Raw genomic sequence first — 12,945 nt, 5'->3', positions numbered from 1 at the left:
GAACAAATAAAGCAGCGCGAACGCAAATCCCCAAGCGCCCTGATTTAAAAAGAAACCGAGGCGAGTTCCGACTGTAGGACAGGGGCTGTGAGCACCGAGATTTGCTTTGACACTTATCGCCTGAGGCCGTGTGTACACCCCAGGCACGTACCTGTCTGCGCTGAGGACTCAGTCCTAGAGGACACGCGGCAGCCCGCCGGGGTTTGACTTCACCTCCTTACGAATACTGACGGTGGCCGTCGTTTGATCGCTGTGGCCACGGCCCTAAATGTCGCGCGTGGCCTCTGCTGTGGAGGGCGGGGCGGGGGGCGTTGGCGGGTGTGAGCTCGGCTAGGCTGAGAGTGTGTGTGTGTGTGTGTGTGTGTGTGTGTGTTTGGGGAGGGTGGCGGCACTTACCACGGCGGGGTGGGCTGAGGGGGCGCTGGCAGCCAAGCGGAGGCCGCCTGGAGGACACGGCAGCCGCCCGGAGGAGCGAGGCGGGGAGATGGGGCAGGCGAGGACGACCGCGAGCCTCGGGGCGGTAATTCGACTGCTCCGCTGCGGCGCGGACTTGTCCCCGACTCCCGTCCGGGTCGCCGCGACTCCAGAGGTGAGCTGCAAGGCTGTCCCCTACGGTGGCAGCCGCAGACCTAGAGGTGGCGCGGGTCCCCTCCCTCCTCCGCGCTACCTCCTGCCTTCCGCTTCTGACACTTTCGCAGCCTCTGAAATGGTGTCATGGAGGGGCGGGTGTCGGGGGACTCCGAGCTCGCGTCCTGCACCCGCGCTGCGGACGAGGACCACGGTGACTGCACGCTCCTGGGGCCGAGGTCCGCCCAGACCCTGAGCGTCCCGAGGTGGGGAGGGGGGCGACTGGGCGATAATAGGAAGACTTGGAGTGGAGAGAGAGAAGAATATGGTGCATTCGTCCCTGACGCCACTTAACTTTCCACCTCTGGAGTCCGCTTCTAACTTTCCTTGTCCTCACCCCGAGGGACCTTAGCCGGAGGAAGACGCAGGGGTTTCAGCCAAACCACCAGGGATTTAGAAAACATGAAAATCCCCGAAATCCCAATATGGCCTGGGACTCATTAACTGGGCCTGGCGGATGCGGTTGTTCATATTACCCCAAATCTTCCTTTCCTTCCATCCCCTCGTGGCGCCCGGGAGGGGGCTCCGAGAGGCTTCAGTCTTCTGTTGTGATTAAAGAGCCACGCGCCACCCCACGCCCACCCCGCTCCGCTATCCTGAGTGTGAATCTCCCAGATTCAAACCGAGACTGGCTCGTTCGGGAACTACTTTCCTTTGCCCCCGCGGGTAAATTATTCCCGGTGGAAGCGGGTGGGGGAGGCTCGATCACCGTGACAAGGAAGAGGCAGAGGTACCTGTCCCAGGAGTGTGTGTTGGGGGCGGGGGGGCATGTAAGCCAGGTAGGGAGACGTGGAAGGTTCCCAGGTCCAGATGCCGCGGCGCCGCTCCTCCCCTCGGCTCCGCAGCCCGGAGCCCCGGCCAAGTTGGGGGCGCAGGACCCGCAGGGGTGCAGGCACTCTGATCTAGTGAGTAACGTAATGCACTTTCATCTCCTAGAACCCGAGCCCTGTCGCGGAGCTCCCGGCGGCCCGGCCCCGAGGCGCTGCGGCCGCGCCGCGCGTCCCTGCCCGCGCGCACCATGAACACCATCGTCTTCAACAAGCTCAGCGGCGCCGTGCTTTTTGAGGACGGAGGCGCTCCGGAGCGGGAGCGGGGCGGCCGGCCCTACGGCGGCGTCCTGGACAGTCCCCACGCCCGCCCCGAAGTGGGCATTCCGGACGGCCCGCCCCTCAAGGACAACCTGAGCCTGAGACACCGGAGGACCGGGTATGCGCACGCTCCGGGGGTCCTCGCCTGCCGCCGCCCGGAGGGGCGGGGGCGGCGACGAGCGGCGCGGGGACAAATGGCAACTCGGGCCCGCGCTCAGGGGAGGGCGGGTCTGCGCCTCCCGGGCTCGCGCGCTCTCATTTGAAGAGTTAGTTTCTCAAAACGAGGGGTCAGCTGGTCAGGACAGTTCAAAAGAGGCCGGTTGGAAACAGGACACCAGGAACTGCCCCTCTGTCCTCGGAACCTGGACCTCAGGGCCGGGGCTTATTTGCCCCTCTCCCGACCGCGAGCGCAGGAAAGACCGGGAGGGCTGCGCGGTCGGGGAGTGCCAAAGCCGGGCCTCGTGGACCTCCTCTTCTGTCGCGAGAGGCCCTCGCCACGGCCCCGCGGCTCTCCTGGCCAGGGCCAAGGGGTTGGGAAGGTCGGCTCCCCGCAGGGCGGCCTGGGCGTGCGCGCGGCTCGGCGGCGGAGGCCGTGGGCCTGCGGGGCCGGCTTTCGGTTGAGCGGGGCCGAGAGCTCGTGGGTGGGCCAGCCGCTCGGGATGCGGGGCGTGGAGGGCAGGCTGCTCTGGCCGGCCAGGTCCCGGCGGCTCCGGGAGCGCCCCGCGGGGGAGGGGCGGCCATCCTGGCCCCCTCCACCTGAACGATTGCATCACCTGCTTGTTCTGCGGCGCTTCTGGTTAGTAAAATAAAGATTAGGTTTCGGCAAAATGTTATTAGCAGTCGGTTCAGTTAGAATTGTATTTCAAAGCGTTTAAAGAGGCAAAAGCCCCGGAGGCTGCGGCGCAGGCGCACGAGCCTCCCTGAGCGGCGGGGCGCACTGGCGGCCGCGCGGCGACACCTCCCGGAGCCGCCCGGAAGCGCAACGCCCAACTCCGGGTTCGGGTCTCCTGGCTGCCTCTGCCTCTTCCTCCTCTTCCTTCTCCTCCTTCCTCCTTTGAATATGCTTTTTCTGACGTCCTTTTGCTTTAACTTTTCGGACAGAGCTTTCCATACTTTTCACTCTCCCTTAGTCGGGATACGTCCCTGCAGTGTTTTTTAGGTTCTACATTCTTCCTCCACAAACCCTTCCTTTGGAAAGTCCCCCCCCCCCTTTTCCAAAGGATCAACGGAAATAGGAGAGAGCTCTAAAAGAGCTGGGGCGGCTGTCATTCTCTGCTGTATTCCGCTGTCCAGTGGGCCAGCTTTCCCTTGACCACGGGCGACGGGAAGCCCCGGGTGGCTGGCGGGAGTTCCCCGAAAGAACATTCAGGAGCCGGTAGTAGACCAGGGTCACTCGAGGTCGTGGTGTTAGGGGGCAAGAGAAGGGTAACAGTGAGCCCCGTAGCCCAGATCTGCAACTTGAATCGCAGTTTTCTTCAAATCCCTTAACCTCGTCTCCTCAACCTCTATCCTTGGGATATCGGGTTCAAGGTATCTCCCTTCTCCAGTTAAACCTAGAGTTCTGCACTGCCACATGACCCCCTGGGACAAGGAGGCTAGTTCAAAGAGAGTTGCCTAGGAAACAATACTCCCGCCCAGAAACTGCGTGGCTCGCATCCCTTGCCTCGCCCCGACCTCGGGGCGCGCGGAGCTGGGGCGCACGGCCGGGCGGGCTGTCCTGGGGTGCCGGGCAGGGGGCAGTCCCCAGACGGCGTCGCTCACCAGGACCTCTTCACTCCCGGTGTCCCAGGGCCCGGCAGAATGGCGGAAAGGTGAGGCACAAGAGGCAGGCCCTGCAAGACATGGCGCGGCCCCTCAAGCAGTGGCTTTACAAGCACCGTGACAACCCGTACCCCACCAAGACCGAGAAGATACTCTTGGCCCTCGGCTCGCAGATGACGCTAGTGCAGGTAACCGGGGCACCCACCCATCAAGCCCCTGATCCGGAGCGGGCACACTTAGCGCGCTTGGGCGGTTCTCCACATGGAGCCTCTCCCTGGGGCAGCCTCTCCACATGGATTCTCTGGCTCCTGCTGTGAGGATGACGAGGGGTTGGCACAGGGCGGTTCTGCTGCTGCAGGAGAAGAGCTTCTTCTCTCCCTTTTCTATCAATTCAGTGCACGTGCTCGGTCCAGGAGGGGTTGCATGATATGATGTTAGGGAGGGGAGTGAAAAGTCACCAGCAGAGTTCTGCGAAGGTAGCCGGGAATCTGGATTTACGAGCCACGTATAGATGGATCGAGATAATGCTACCTACAGAGAGTGATTTTGAAACTTTAGGGTGCATCAGAATCGCCTGGCGGGCCTGTTAAAACACAAATTGCTGGGCCTCACCGTCGAGTTTCTGATTCAGTAAGTGTGGAGTGGGGCTGATCATTTGCATTTCTGATAAGTTCCCAGGTGATGCTGAAGCTGCTGGTTCTGGACCCCACGTTGAGAACGGTACAGCTTGGCGCCCCATTTTACAGCTCAAATACAGGATAACTGTCAAAATTATTACTGACAGAGCTAAAGGGGGGGGGTGGAAAAGCAAAAATTGTTTTTTGATTTTTTTTTTTTTTAATGGGAAGTATCGTGGGCATGAGCTGGAATCTACAGCACTCTGCTGGTGATTTTTCTGTGCTGAAGCAGAGGAGTCAGATTTTAGCTGGTGTGAAGAAATGGTGCAAGTGTGTCTCTTCTGTAGTGAATAGCACTTACTTTACATTCGACTAGCTTTTCCAAACGTAATCTTATTTGCTGTTCACAGAAACATGGTGATGTAGAGCAGTTACTTTCAACATTTTAGAGATAACATACCCAAGGCACATAGAGGTTAAGTATCAGTAAGGGGAAGAAGTAGGCCTGGAAATAAAATATAATTTTAGATCAAATGCTCTTTCCATCACTCCATATTTTTCTTCAATAAGTAGGATGGAATGAACTTTTATGCATGCAAACAGAACAAATTTATTCAGAAAGAGGAGGAGGGGCTAGATGAGCTGAGATGTTTTATACCTTACAGGAGCACTACATGACTGCCTTTGAGAAATTTTGGCCTTTTCATTAAATTTACGGTAAAGGGGAACCTCAAAATTAAAAATAATAATAATAACTATTAGATGAAATAAAAATTGCTTTCCGGAATATTTAAAATTGTCATTTAGGAATTACTGGAAAGTTTGACAAAGCATGAAAGTTGATTTGTAGTCAGGCTTATCAAAGCTGAGATGTGAATTTGTATGCTCATTTTCAGAATACAATCGTAGAGAAAAACATCTGTTTTCTTTCGTATTAACAGGCAATAAATAGTATTAGTAGTGATTTGCTGCAGCACTGGAGGAGAAAATTAATTTAGTGTTCTTGGCTCAATATCTGTTTAACATAAAAGTATGAACTTTTCAGTGATTTACAAAAGTAGTTTCTAAATAAACTATTCCAGTCAGGAAAACTTCACTTATGAAAAAAACTGTTTGAATAGGTATGCTATTTATTTTGAAAATTCATTAATTTGTAAATTTATATGAATATTTTATAATGATGTCAGCAATAAAACATTAGCTTATTATGGTCGATTATATAGCTTCATATTTAATGCTTGCCATTCTTTCAAACAGAAACCAAAAAATATTTGTGACTTATTTTAGAACATTTTTTATTTATGAAAAGTGACATTTGCCATCAAGAGAGGCGTTTGCATTTTCTTATGAAGTAATTTTGTTGAGCTGTTTTTGTTACAAGTAGTTGTAATTTTAATACAGAATCAAATTATTTGCTACCTGAAGTGATAGTTTAAATACAAGTAGCAATTCTTTTTGCATTTAGATGTTGGTAAGGCTATTACATTTTTTAAATTTACATGAAATTTTCATTCAAAACTCTTTTCTTTCTCTTAAACTAGCCCTCAGAAAATAAAAATGCACAAAAATATGTAACTTTTAAATGGGGCAAAGATAATTATTTATAATAATAAGTGATACCTGTATAATGATTTCCAAATTTTACCATAAATAAAGTTGGTTTCTGGAACTTTAAAGTGATAAATGGAAAAAATTGAAATGTGTAAAATTACCAAGGAACCTTATATATAATCCAGTTAGAGTCCAGATATTTTCAGTTATGCACAATGGGATGTCTATGTAAATATATACACAATGGTACTTCAAAAAGTTTGTGGAAAATGGAATTAAAAGATAATATGAATCTTTCTGTGAACTGTTTGAAGTACCCTTGTGTATGTACACCTGCACACATATCTATCTATGTTTTTATATATGAGAGAGTTTGTATAAGTCAGACATAAACTACACACCCAGAACAAATTGTGATTCTATGGGAAACTGAATACATTATGTAAATACTTTACACTTCTGGGGGGAAAAAAAAAATAAAGCTGTGATCTGAATAAAGCTTTTGATCCCTGCAAATTAGTCCCCTATGAAATGAGTCAGATTCTCCCAGTGAATAAATTTCTCCTATGGAGTCAGGCTTCTTGAGAAGAGTGGTCATGTCTTACTCATCTTCGTAGGCCTTGTCACCCCAGCACAGACCTTTCCATATAGCAAGCTGTCTGTACATATTTATAGAGTGAATACGGTCCTTTTAGGAAGTAACACTATAATCACTACATGGCTTTCCAAAATACCTTTCTGACGACTAGAGAAGTTCCTGATATCTGACTAAGATGGTCTAATTTGAAAAGCCATCGCACTGTGGGGAGTACACAGAGGGCATCCTCATTATCTTTAATGCTGGACAGTGGTTCTGCAGAACAAGCACAAGTTATTACTCATTATTTTCAAAATGTCTGAAAATATGTCATGTATTTATGTGTATAGACAAATATAAGGTGTTTCCCTTATTTCTGTCCAAACTCCTATTTCTTGTTTACTGTATTGCCTCCTATTCTCCTGTTTTCCGTGGCTTATATTAACAAACTGTCAGCATAATTGTTTTATTCCTTAATTATAAGAATGTTTTATATTTTCAGAATTTCTTTTACACCTAACATTTTTCCTTTGGTTGTATGTCAGACTTTTCATGCAAAGTGATTTTACTCTATTTTGCTACTCTTAAATTGATAAGGAAGGGTGGGAAACCTGGTCAGCAATCTCCTTTAAAGCCTAAGAAATAAAGAGCTGAAATCTTAGTGGAGGAAATATTTTTAAGATCTCAAAAGTTACTTTTTCTGATAAATAGAAGCTCCGAGGGCATTAATCAGCACTTACATATTTTTCATCCCTGAAAAATGAAGCTGAAAGAATTATTTATACAACTTTCATTTATTTCTATTCACTAGACTTGACAGTATGTCTTGATTTGCTATTACTATGTTTGACTCATTTGCATTATTAATCTGGCTCCTTACTTCTTAATGAGATATAAGCATTTTTATAAAATTAACAGGGAGATGATTTGCATGCTTGTGTGCTTTGATTTTAACCAACCTAAATATTCTACTGTGCTTGGTTCCTATGCCTAACCATTATAAAAATATGAGGATACTTCCAAAAGTTAATGAAAAAATAGAGTTGAAAGATAATACAAATCTTCCTATGAACTTTTGGAAGTATCTTCATATCTTCCATACTCTCAAAATATAAAGAGCTTTATTGTGGAATAATATAAAGTGGTATGCAATTGGGGGGTTGTATTTATTGCAAGGTATGGAGCTTACCAAGGAATAATGATTGGACGTTAATGCTTCCTCCTCGTATAATAGAAGTTTCAAATTCTTGTGGTGTGTCCATGTACCATTTGGTTGAAACTGCTTTGTTGCAGGGTTTTGTTCCCTATGTTGACATAGCTCTGTTTTCACTTGGTGAGTGCTTCTGCTGAGATATATGTGCTGTTTTCAATGACAAGGCTTATAGCAACTGTTAAGTATTCAACAAAATCTCAGATTGGTCCAGATACATTATTCCAAGTGTTATACAACATGGTGTCGAAATGAGGTGCTCAGTATTCCAGTTGAATGACTCAAAATAAGTTTGTTAATTCAGTATGTTAAAAAGTGGACAGATGCCATTTTATCCCTTTGGGTTTACTATAATTATCGCTCTGTCAATATCATGAGTGTAAACACCTCTCTTAGAATAGGATAAAAATTATGTAGTTTTCTCTTCCAGCTTCTAGATATTTGGTTTTCTAAGCTTTCACTATAAAATTAAAGCACAGAGTTTGACATTAAAATGCTGTTCCAGAACCTACCCTTGGTAAGGAGGCCTATTTCATGTAAATACAATTTAAAGAGAATATGAATGACAGCCTGAAGGAATCCATATAGAGTAAAGGTAGAAAATTTAAATTTGTGTTTTTTCCATCAGTGAAACAGATGCAGTTTGCATTAACTTATCAGAAAAAAAAATTGCAAAAAAATACTTACGCATATTTGTTGACCAACTATTTGTCTGCTGTTTGCAAGTAGATATTAAACACCTCAGATTGTATCCAGCTGTTAGGTTATGCTGTTAATTTCTGGCAATAAAATACTGGCTAAGTCAATATATTAGCAGATTGGGTACCAGTCAAACTTACGGAATTAGTTTAGAAACAGCTGATGTTAGATACCAGCAAACCTTTCTGGTAAATCTCCTAGTGTGTAAGTACTATACGGTAAGAACTATGAGCATATAAAATGTAAAGAAGTATATAACCCCTATATGTGAAGAGCTAGTTAATCCCCCGTGATATTTAAAGGTTCCCCATTTTTATATGTTAGAATAATAGTGTATCTACTTTTTTTTTAATTGGAAGGCCATTGTGTATTATATGAAGAGTTTCGTACACATTGGATTTTACACTATCCTATGGATGGATGTGTTAAGATTTAAAGTTAGTTTGAATTATATACTGTTTAGTAAAGAAAGTAACAAAAAAGTTTCAGAGTTGTAATCTAACAAATCTATGAGTAACATAGGCCTAGGGGAAGTTGCAGCCTGTCCTCTGTGTGTGAGGGGAGCAAAAAAGTTACACATGTGTAACTGCTGGAGAGGGTAGTGGTCAAGAGCAGAAGGTAGGTTAGTACCATCTGTAAAGGAAATTACTGCTGTTGTAGGAGAGCTTGGGCTGTGTTCACAGATCTTATCCTTTGTTGCCAAGGATATTAGGAACCATCTAATTCATTTGATAGATGGAGAATTTGAAGTTCAGAAAAGTTGAATGACTTATCTAAATTCACACAGCATGTTTTTGGCAAATTCAAAACAGGAAGCCAGGTCTCCTTCCATTATATCACAGTTACAGGATAACAGGATGTTAATGAGGATTTGAAGAAGTTAAATGATTAAATCAAAATGGTGCATCAACACTTGAATTTGATGATGGTTGTTAAGATCCACTTAAGAGAACGGAATGGGAGACAGGGACGCTAGAAAGAAGAATGTTCTAAAATTCCTAGTTAGTAGTAATGAGGAACTGGACAAAAATTTTGACAGTGAGTTGGAGAATCAGAGGGAGGTTTGAGAAATGTAGTGAAGAAAGAAACCGGGCACTTCATGCTTCCACTGCAAATGTTCTCCCGTGTATCCCATTTAGTATCTAGTTCTTCACTGCTAGTCCTTCTGGGGGAGCAGGAGACAATGCTTTTCTATTCCTAGCACTTAACACCATGGCCGAAGTTCAATAGCTACTCAATATATACTTGTTGAATGAATAGTCCCAGAAGTTGTCTGTCTGTAGAGAATGGAAAAGACTGATCATTTGAAGTCAGACTGAATCATAATTATAATAACACAGTTTGACAGGAAGAACAGTTGATGAAGACTAAGACTTCTGAAATGCCATGGTGAGATATTACATCATTGCACATAAATTTGAAAGGACAGTGATCACTGCCTAAGGTACAAAGGAGACAGTAATGAATATATCAACTATTGAATATATTCGATAGGTAGGAAAAAGTACCATGTGTTACCCATGCGGACAGGGGGAAAAATGTAATTTTTTTAAAAATAGAGTTCACCACAGTTTCATCCAATAATTAGGGCTTGAGCAATATTCAGAAATTGTGTATTTGTAGTATAAATCTAAAAGAAAAAACTTAAAACTTCCAGAGCAAACATTACCACACAAACCATTATAATGTGAGGTCATGCTCTGGAACAAATTGGCGGAAAGACTTCATTCTTTTCCCATGTTTCATTCTTTTAAAGGCAAATATTGCCCTCTCAGTTTTTTTTTTTTTTTTTTTTTGATGATAGCCTGATTTGTTTGTTTGTTTGTTTGTTTGTTTGTTTTGTGACTGGCCAGTACAGGAAACAAACACTGCACCTTGGTGTTATCAGCACCACACTCTAACCAACTGAGCTAATCAGCCAGCTGATAGCCTGATATTTTATAAGAAACTTCAAGTACCTTTTTAGCCTCTAGAAATTCAACAGCACCCTAAACAAAATATGGAAGTAACTTTTCTTTGGAGTAACTATGGAGTATTTGTTTCTTTGCCTTCACTTGTTTGCTCAAGAAACGCTTGACTTTCAGCTTAAAATGGAGTGTTCTTCGGCTTTTTTTCTCCCCCTGCTTCTCTGAGTGCTCTATCTCTGATTGCTTTGCTAGCTGCTCTTTTTGTGGTCCTAATTCCTTAATCGCTGGTGGTTTCCAAAGCTTGGTCCTTGACCTTCCTTTCTTTCTGCCTGCTCTCACACCTTCTCCTATCACCTCTGCCTTTGCCTCTCACCTGTGATCTTTCTCTCTCTTAAGTCTCAGATACCACTTTTATTTTCTTGCTGGACATCTCACTCGTATGCTTTTATAGGACCTCAAATTAGACATTCCCCAAACAAACACATCATTTTTGTCCTCAAAAAGTTATATTTTCTCAAAATGGCACCACCCTTCTCTTGGTTACAAAGGTTTGAGGACTCAAGATCGTCTTTAACTCTTCCCTCTTTCTTAGTCCACCCCTCCTATCCCCACAGTCCCACAATGTCCCTGGAGTTTGATTTATATTTGCTCCCATGTCCTCTCTATTGTGAATACAGTTTCTTACCCACTCTACCTAACATATCTGGAAGGATATCTGAAGGAAGCTTCAAAGTCCAGCTTAAATTTCTCTTGAAGTCTTGAGTCACATATGAAAGTAACCCCTCTTACCTTTGGACACGTGTCATTTTATTTTAATGCCTTGTACATCATCCATCACATTCTTTTTTTATACTGGTGTTTTGTATACTCTCCTACCTCTCATATTAGACTTTTCTTTTACTAATATTTTTTTATGGCAGGGTCCCTTCATTTTTCTTATTCCCAGGATACAGTAAATGCTCGATTTCTGTAGTAAGTGCTCAGCATTTTGTTGAATGAATGAATGGATATGAATGTCCAGTACTCTTGTGTCCTGAGGATATTTAATGATCAGAAATGCTGAAAGAGGCTAGATCCTTTATGAGAAAGTAATTGCATGATCGGTAATGTTTTTATGTTTTGTTAATTGAAAAATAATACTGTTTTAGGTGTCAAATTGGTTTGCTAACGCAAGACGTCGGCTTAAGAACACTGTTCGACAGCCAGATTTAAGCTGGGCTTTAAGAATAAAACTATACAACAAGTATGTGCAAGGAAATGCTGAGCGCCTTAGTGTAAGCAGTGACGATTCGTGTTCCGAAGGTTTGTTCATATCTTTATTCTGCTTTCTTTGCTTTGCCTGTGTAATAAGTTCACCACAATTGCTATTTTTAAGTTATGTCCCACAAAACATGGTGGTGCCATGATGGCTCTTTTTTATTGCACGAGGTAACTTCATTTTTACCATCCTGTAATTGACCAGCAGAATTATGGCCTTTTCCTCTTGTTTATAGGTTATCGTGTGTCAGAATTACATTTTCTGTGAAATTCATTAAAATTAAAATACCATAGGAAGAAATTAGATAAATCCCTGCTTCCTTTTGCCTAAAAAGTAATCTTGAATATCAAAGATAATTTTATACACTTTAAATACCTTCTTTATCTATATATTTAGTGATTAAATAATAACTATTGGGTGCTTGGGGGGAAAGTATGTATAAATACTACTTAGTGATATTTTTCCCTCTTAGATGGAGAAAATCCTCCAAGAAACCACATGAATGAAGGGGGCTATAATACTCCAGTTCATCCTGTGATTAAAAGTGAGAGCTCGGTAATAAAAGCTGGAGTGAGGCCAGAGTCACGGGCCAGTGAGGACTACGTGTCACCCCCAAAATACAAGAGCAGCTTGTTGAACCGTTACCTTAACGACTCTTTGAGACATGTCATGGCCACAAACACTGCCATGATGGGAAAAACAAGGCAAAGAAACCATTCGGGATCTTTTAGCTCCAACGAATTTGAGGAAGAATTGGTGTCTCCATCGTCATCAGAAACCGAAGGCAACTTTGTCTATCGCACAGGTAAGCCTGTGCTTTTTGTAGTAATTACTGTGACACTGTGTTTAAGACAAAATTAAAACTGCAGCAGAAGGGTTTATTTTGACAGTTATCTTATTACTCTTATGTTGCCCAAATTTCAGTTTGTTAAAACTTTCATTTTGTTCTTAATTGCCAATTGATACATTTGTTGGTAGGTGATGGTCTTACAAATACTGAGAAATTTCCAATTTCATTAATGTTAAGAATTTTCATGCTTAATGATCATTTTAATCTTAATGGTAAAAGTGTTTAGAGGAAGGATATATTGGCCTTTATGAATAATAAAATGGAGGAAAGTGCTGGATTGTAGCCAGTCATATGAATACTTCGTATTCCATCTTTTCTCTTAAATGCTTTGATTGCTAATAGTGATAGGAAATGAACACAAATTAACATGCGTGCTGAGCTTTTGTGAAAGAAAAGTATAGATCTGGCTTCAGTTGCTTTGGAAATTTTTCTTTCATTCCTGGAAAGCATAAGTAGGGCTGATAAATAGCTTTGGAAATTTTACTTTTATTCCAGAAATAATGATTCAATTTCTACCTGTCCAAAACTTTCAGATGGAGTAGCAGGTTTGGTAAAATTTTCTATCTTGACTTCAGTTCCCAGAGAGATTTGACCTTAAGGAGTGTTTGAGCAGGTTGCTTTGGATCAAGGCGTATGCATGACCTGCATCTGGTATATAGAGAGTCTGGGTCTTGAAAATGCGAACAAATGAGATTTATAATGTTAGAGCTGGAAATAACTTTAGAAAGCATCTAGTCCAGTCACACATGTCACAGTGAAGAAAGCCCAGACCAAGAACACATAGTAGTTACTCTTCTCTA

General features: G+C 43.8%; 1 protein-coding gene across 1 annotated transcript in view; it reads left to right on the top strand.

Moving 5' to 3' along the window:
- The first annotated feature begins 1,645 nt into the window (after positions 1-1,645).
- The window catches only part of MKX (mohawk homeobox), a 61,860-nt gene continuing 50,560 nt past the window's right edge, over positions 1,646-12,945 (top strand). The window contains exons 1-4 of the mRNA XM_063101361.1: positions 1,646-1,833; positions 3,505-3,664; positions 11,186-11,339; positions 11,768-12,100. Of these exons, the coding sequence (XP_062957431.1) occupies positions 1,646-1,833; positions 3,505-3,664; positions 11,186-11,339; positions 11,768-12,100 (835 nt within the window). The remainder of the gene's footprint in view (positions 1,834-3,504; positions 3,665-11,185; positions 11,340-11,767; positions 12,101-12,945) is intronic.

This window comes from Cynocephalus volans, chromosome 6, assembly GCF_027409185.1.
Source record: "Cynocephalus volans isolate mCynVol1 chromosome 6, mCynVol1.pri, whole genome shotgun sequence".
In the NCBI taxonomy this organism is placed as follows: domain Eukaryota; kingdom Metazoa; phylum Chordata; class Mammalia; order Dermoptera; family Cynocephalidae; genus Cynocephalus; species Cynocephalus volans.
The sequence above is the reverse complement of the archived record's forward strand: the minus strand, read 5'-3'. Positions and strand labels throughout refer to the sequence as shown.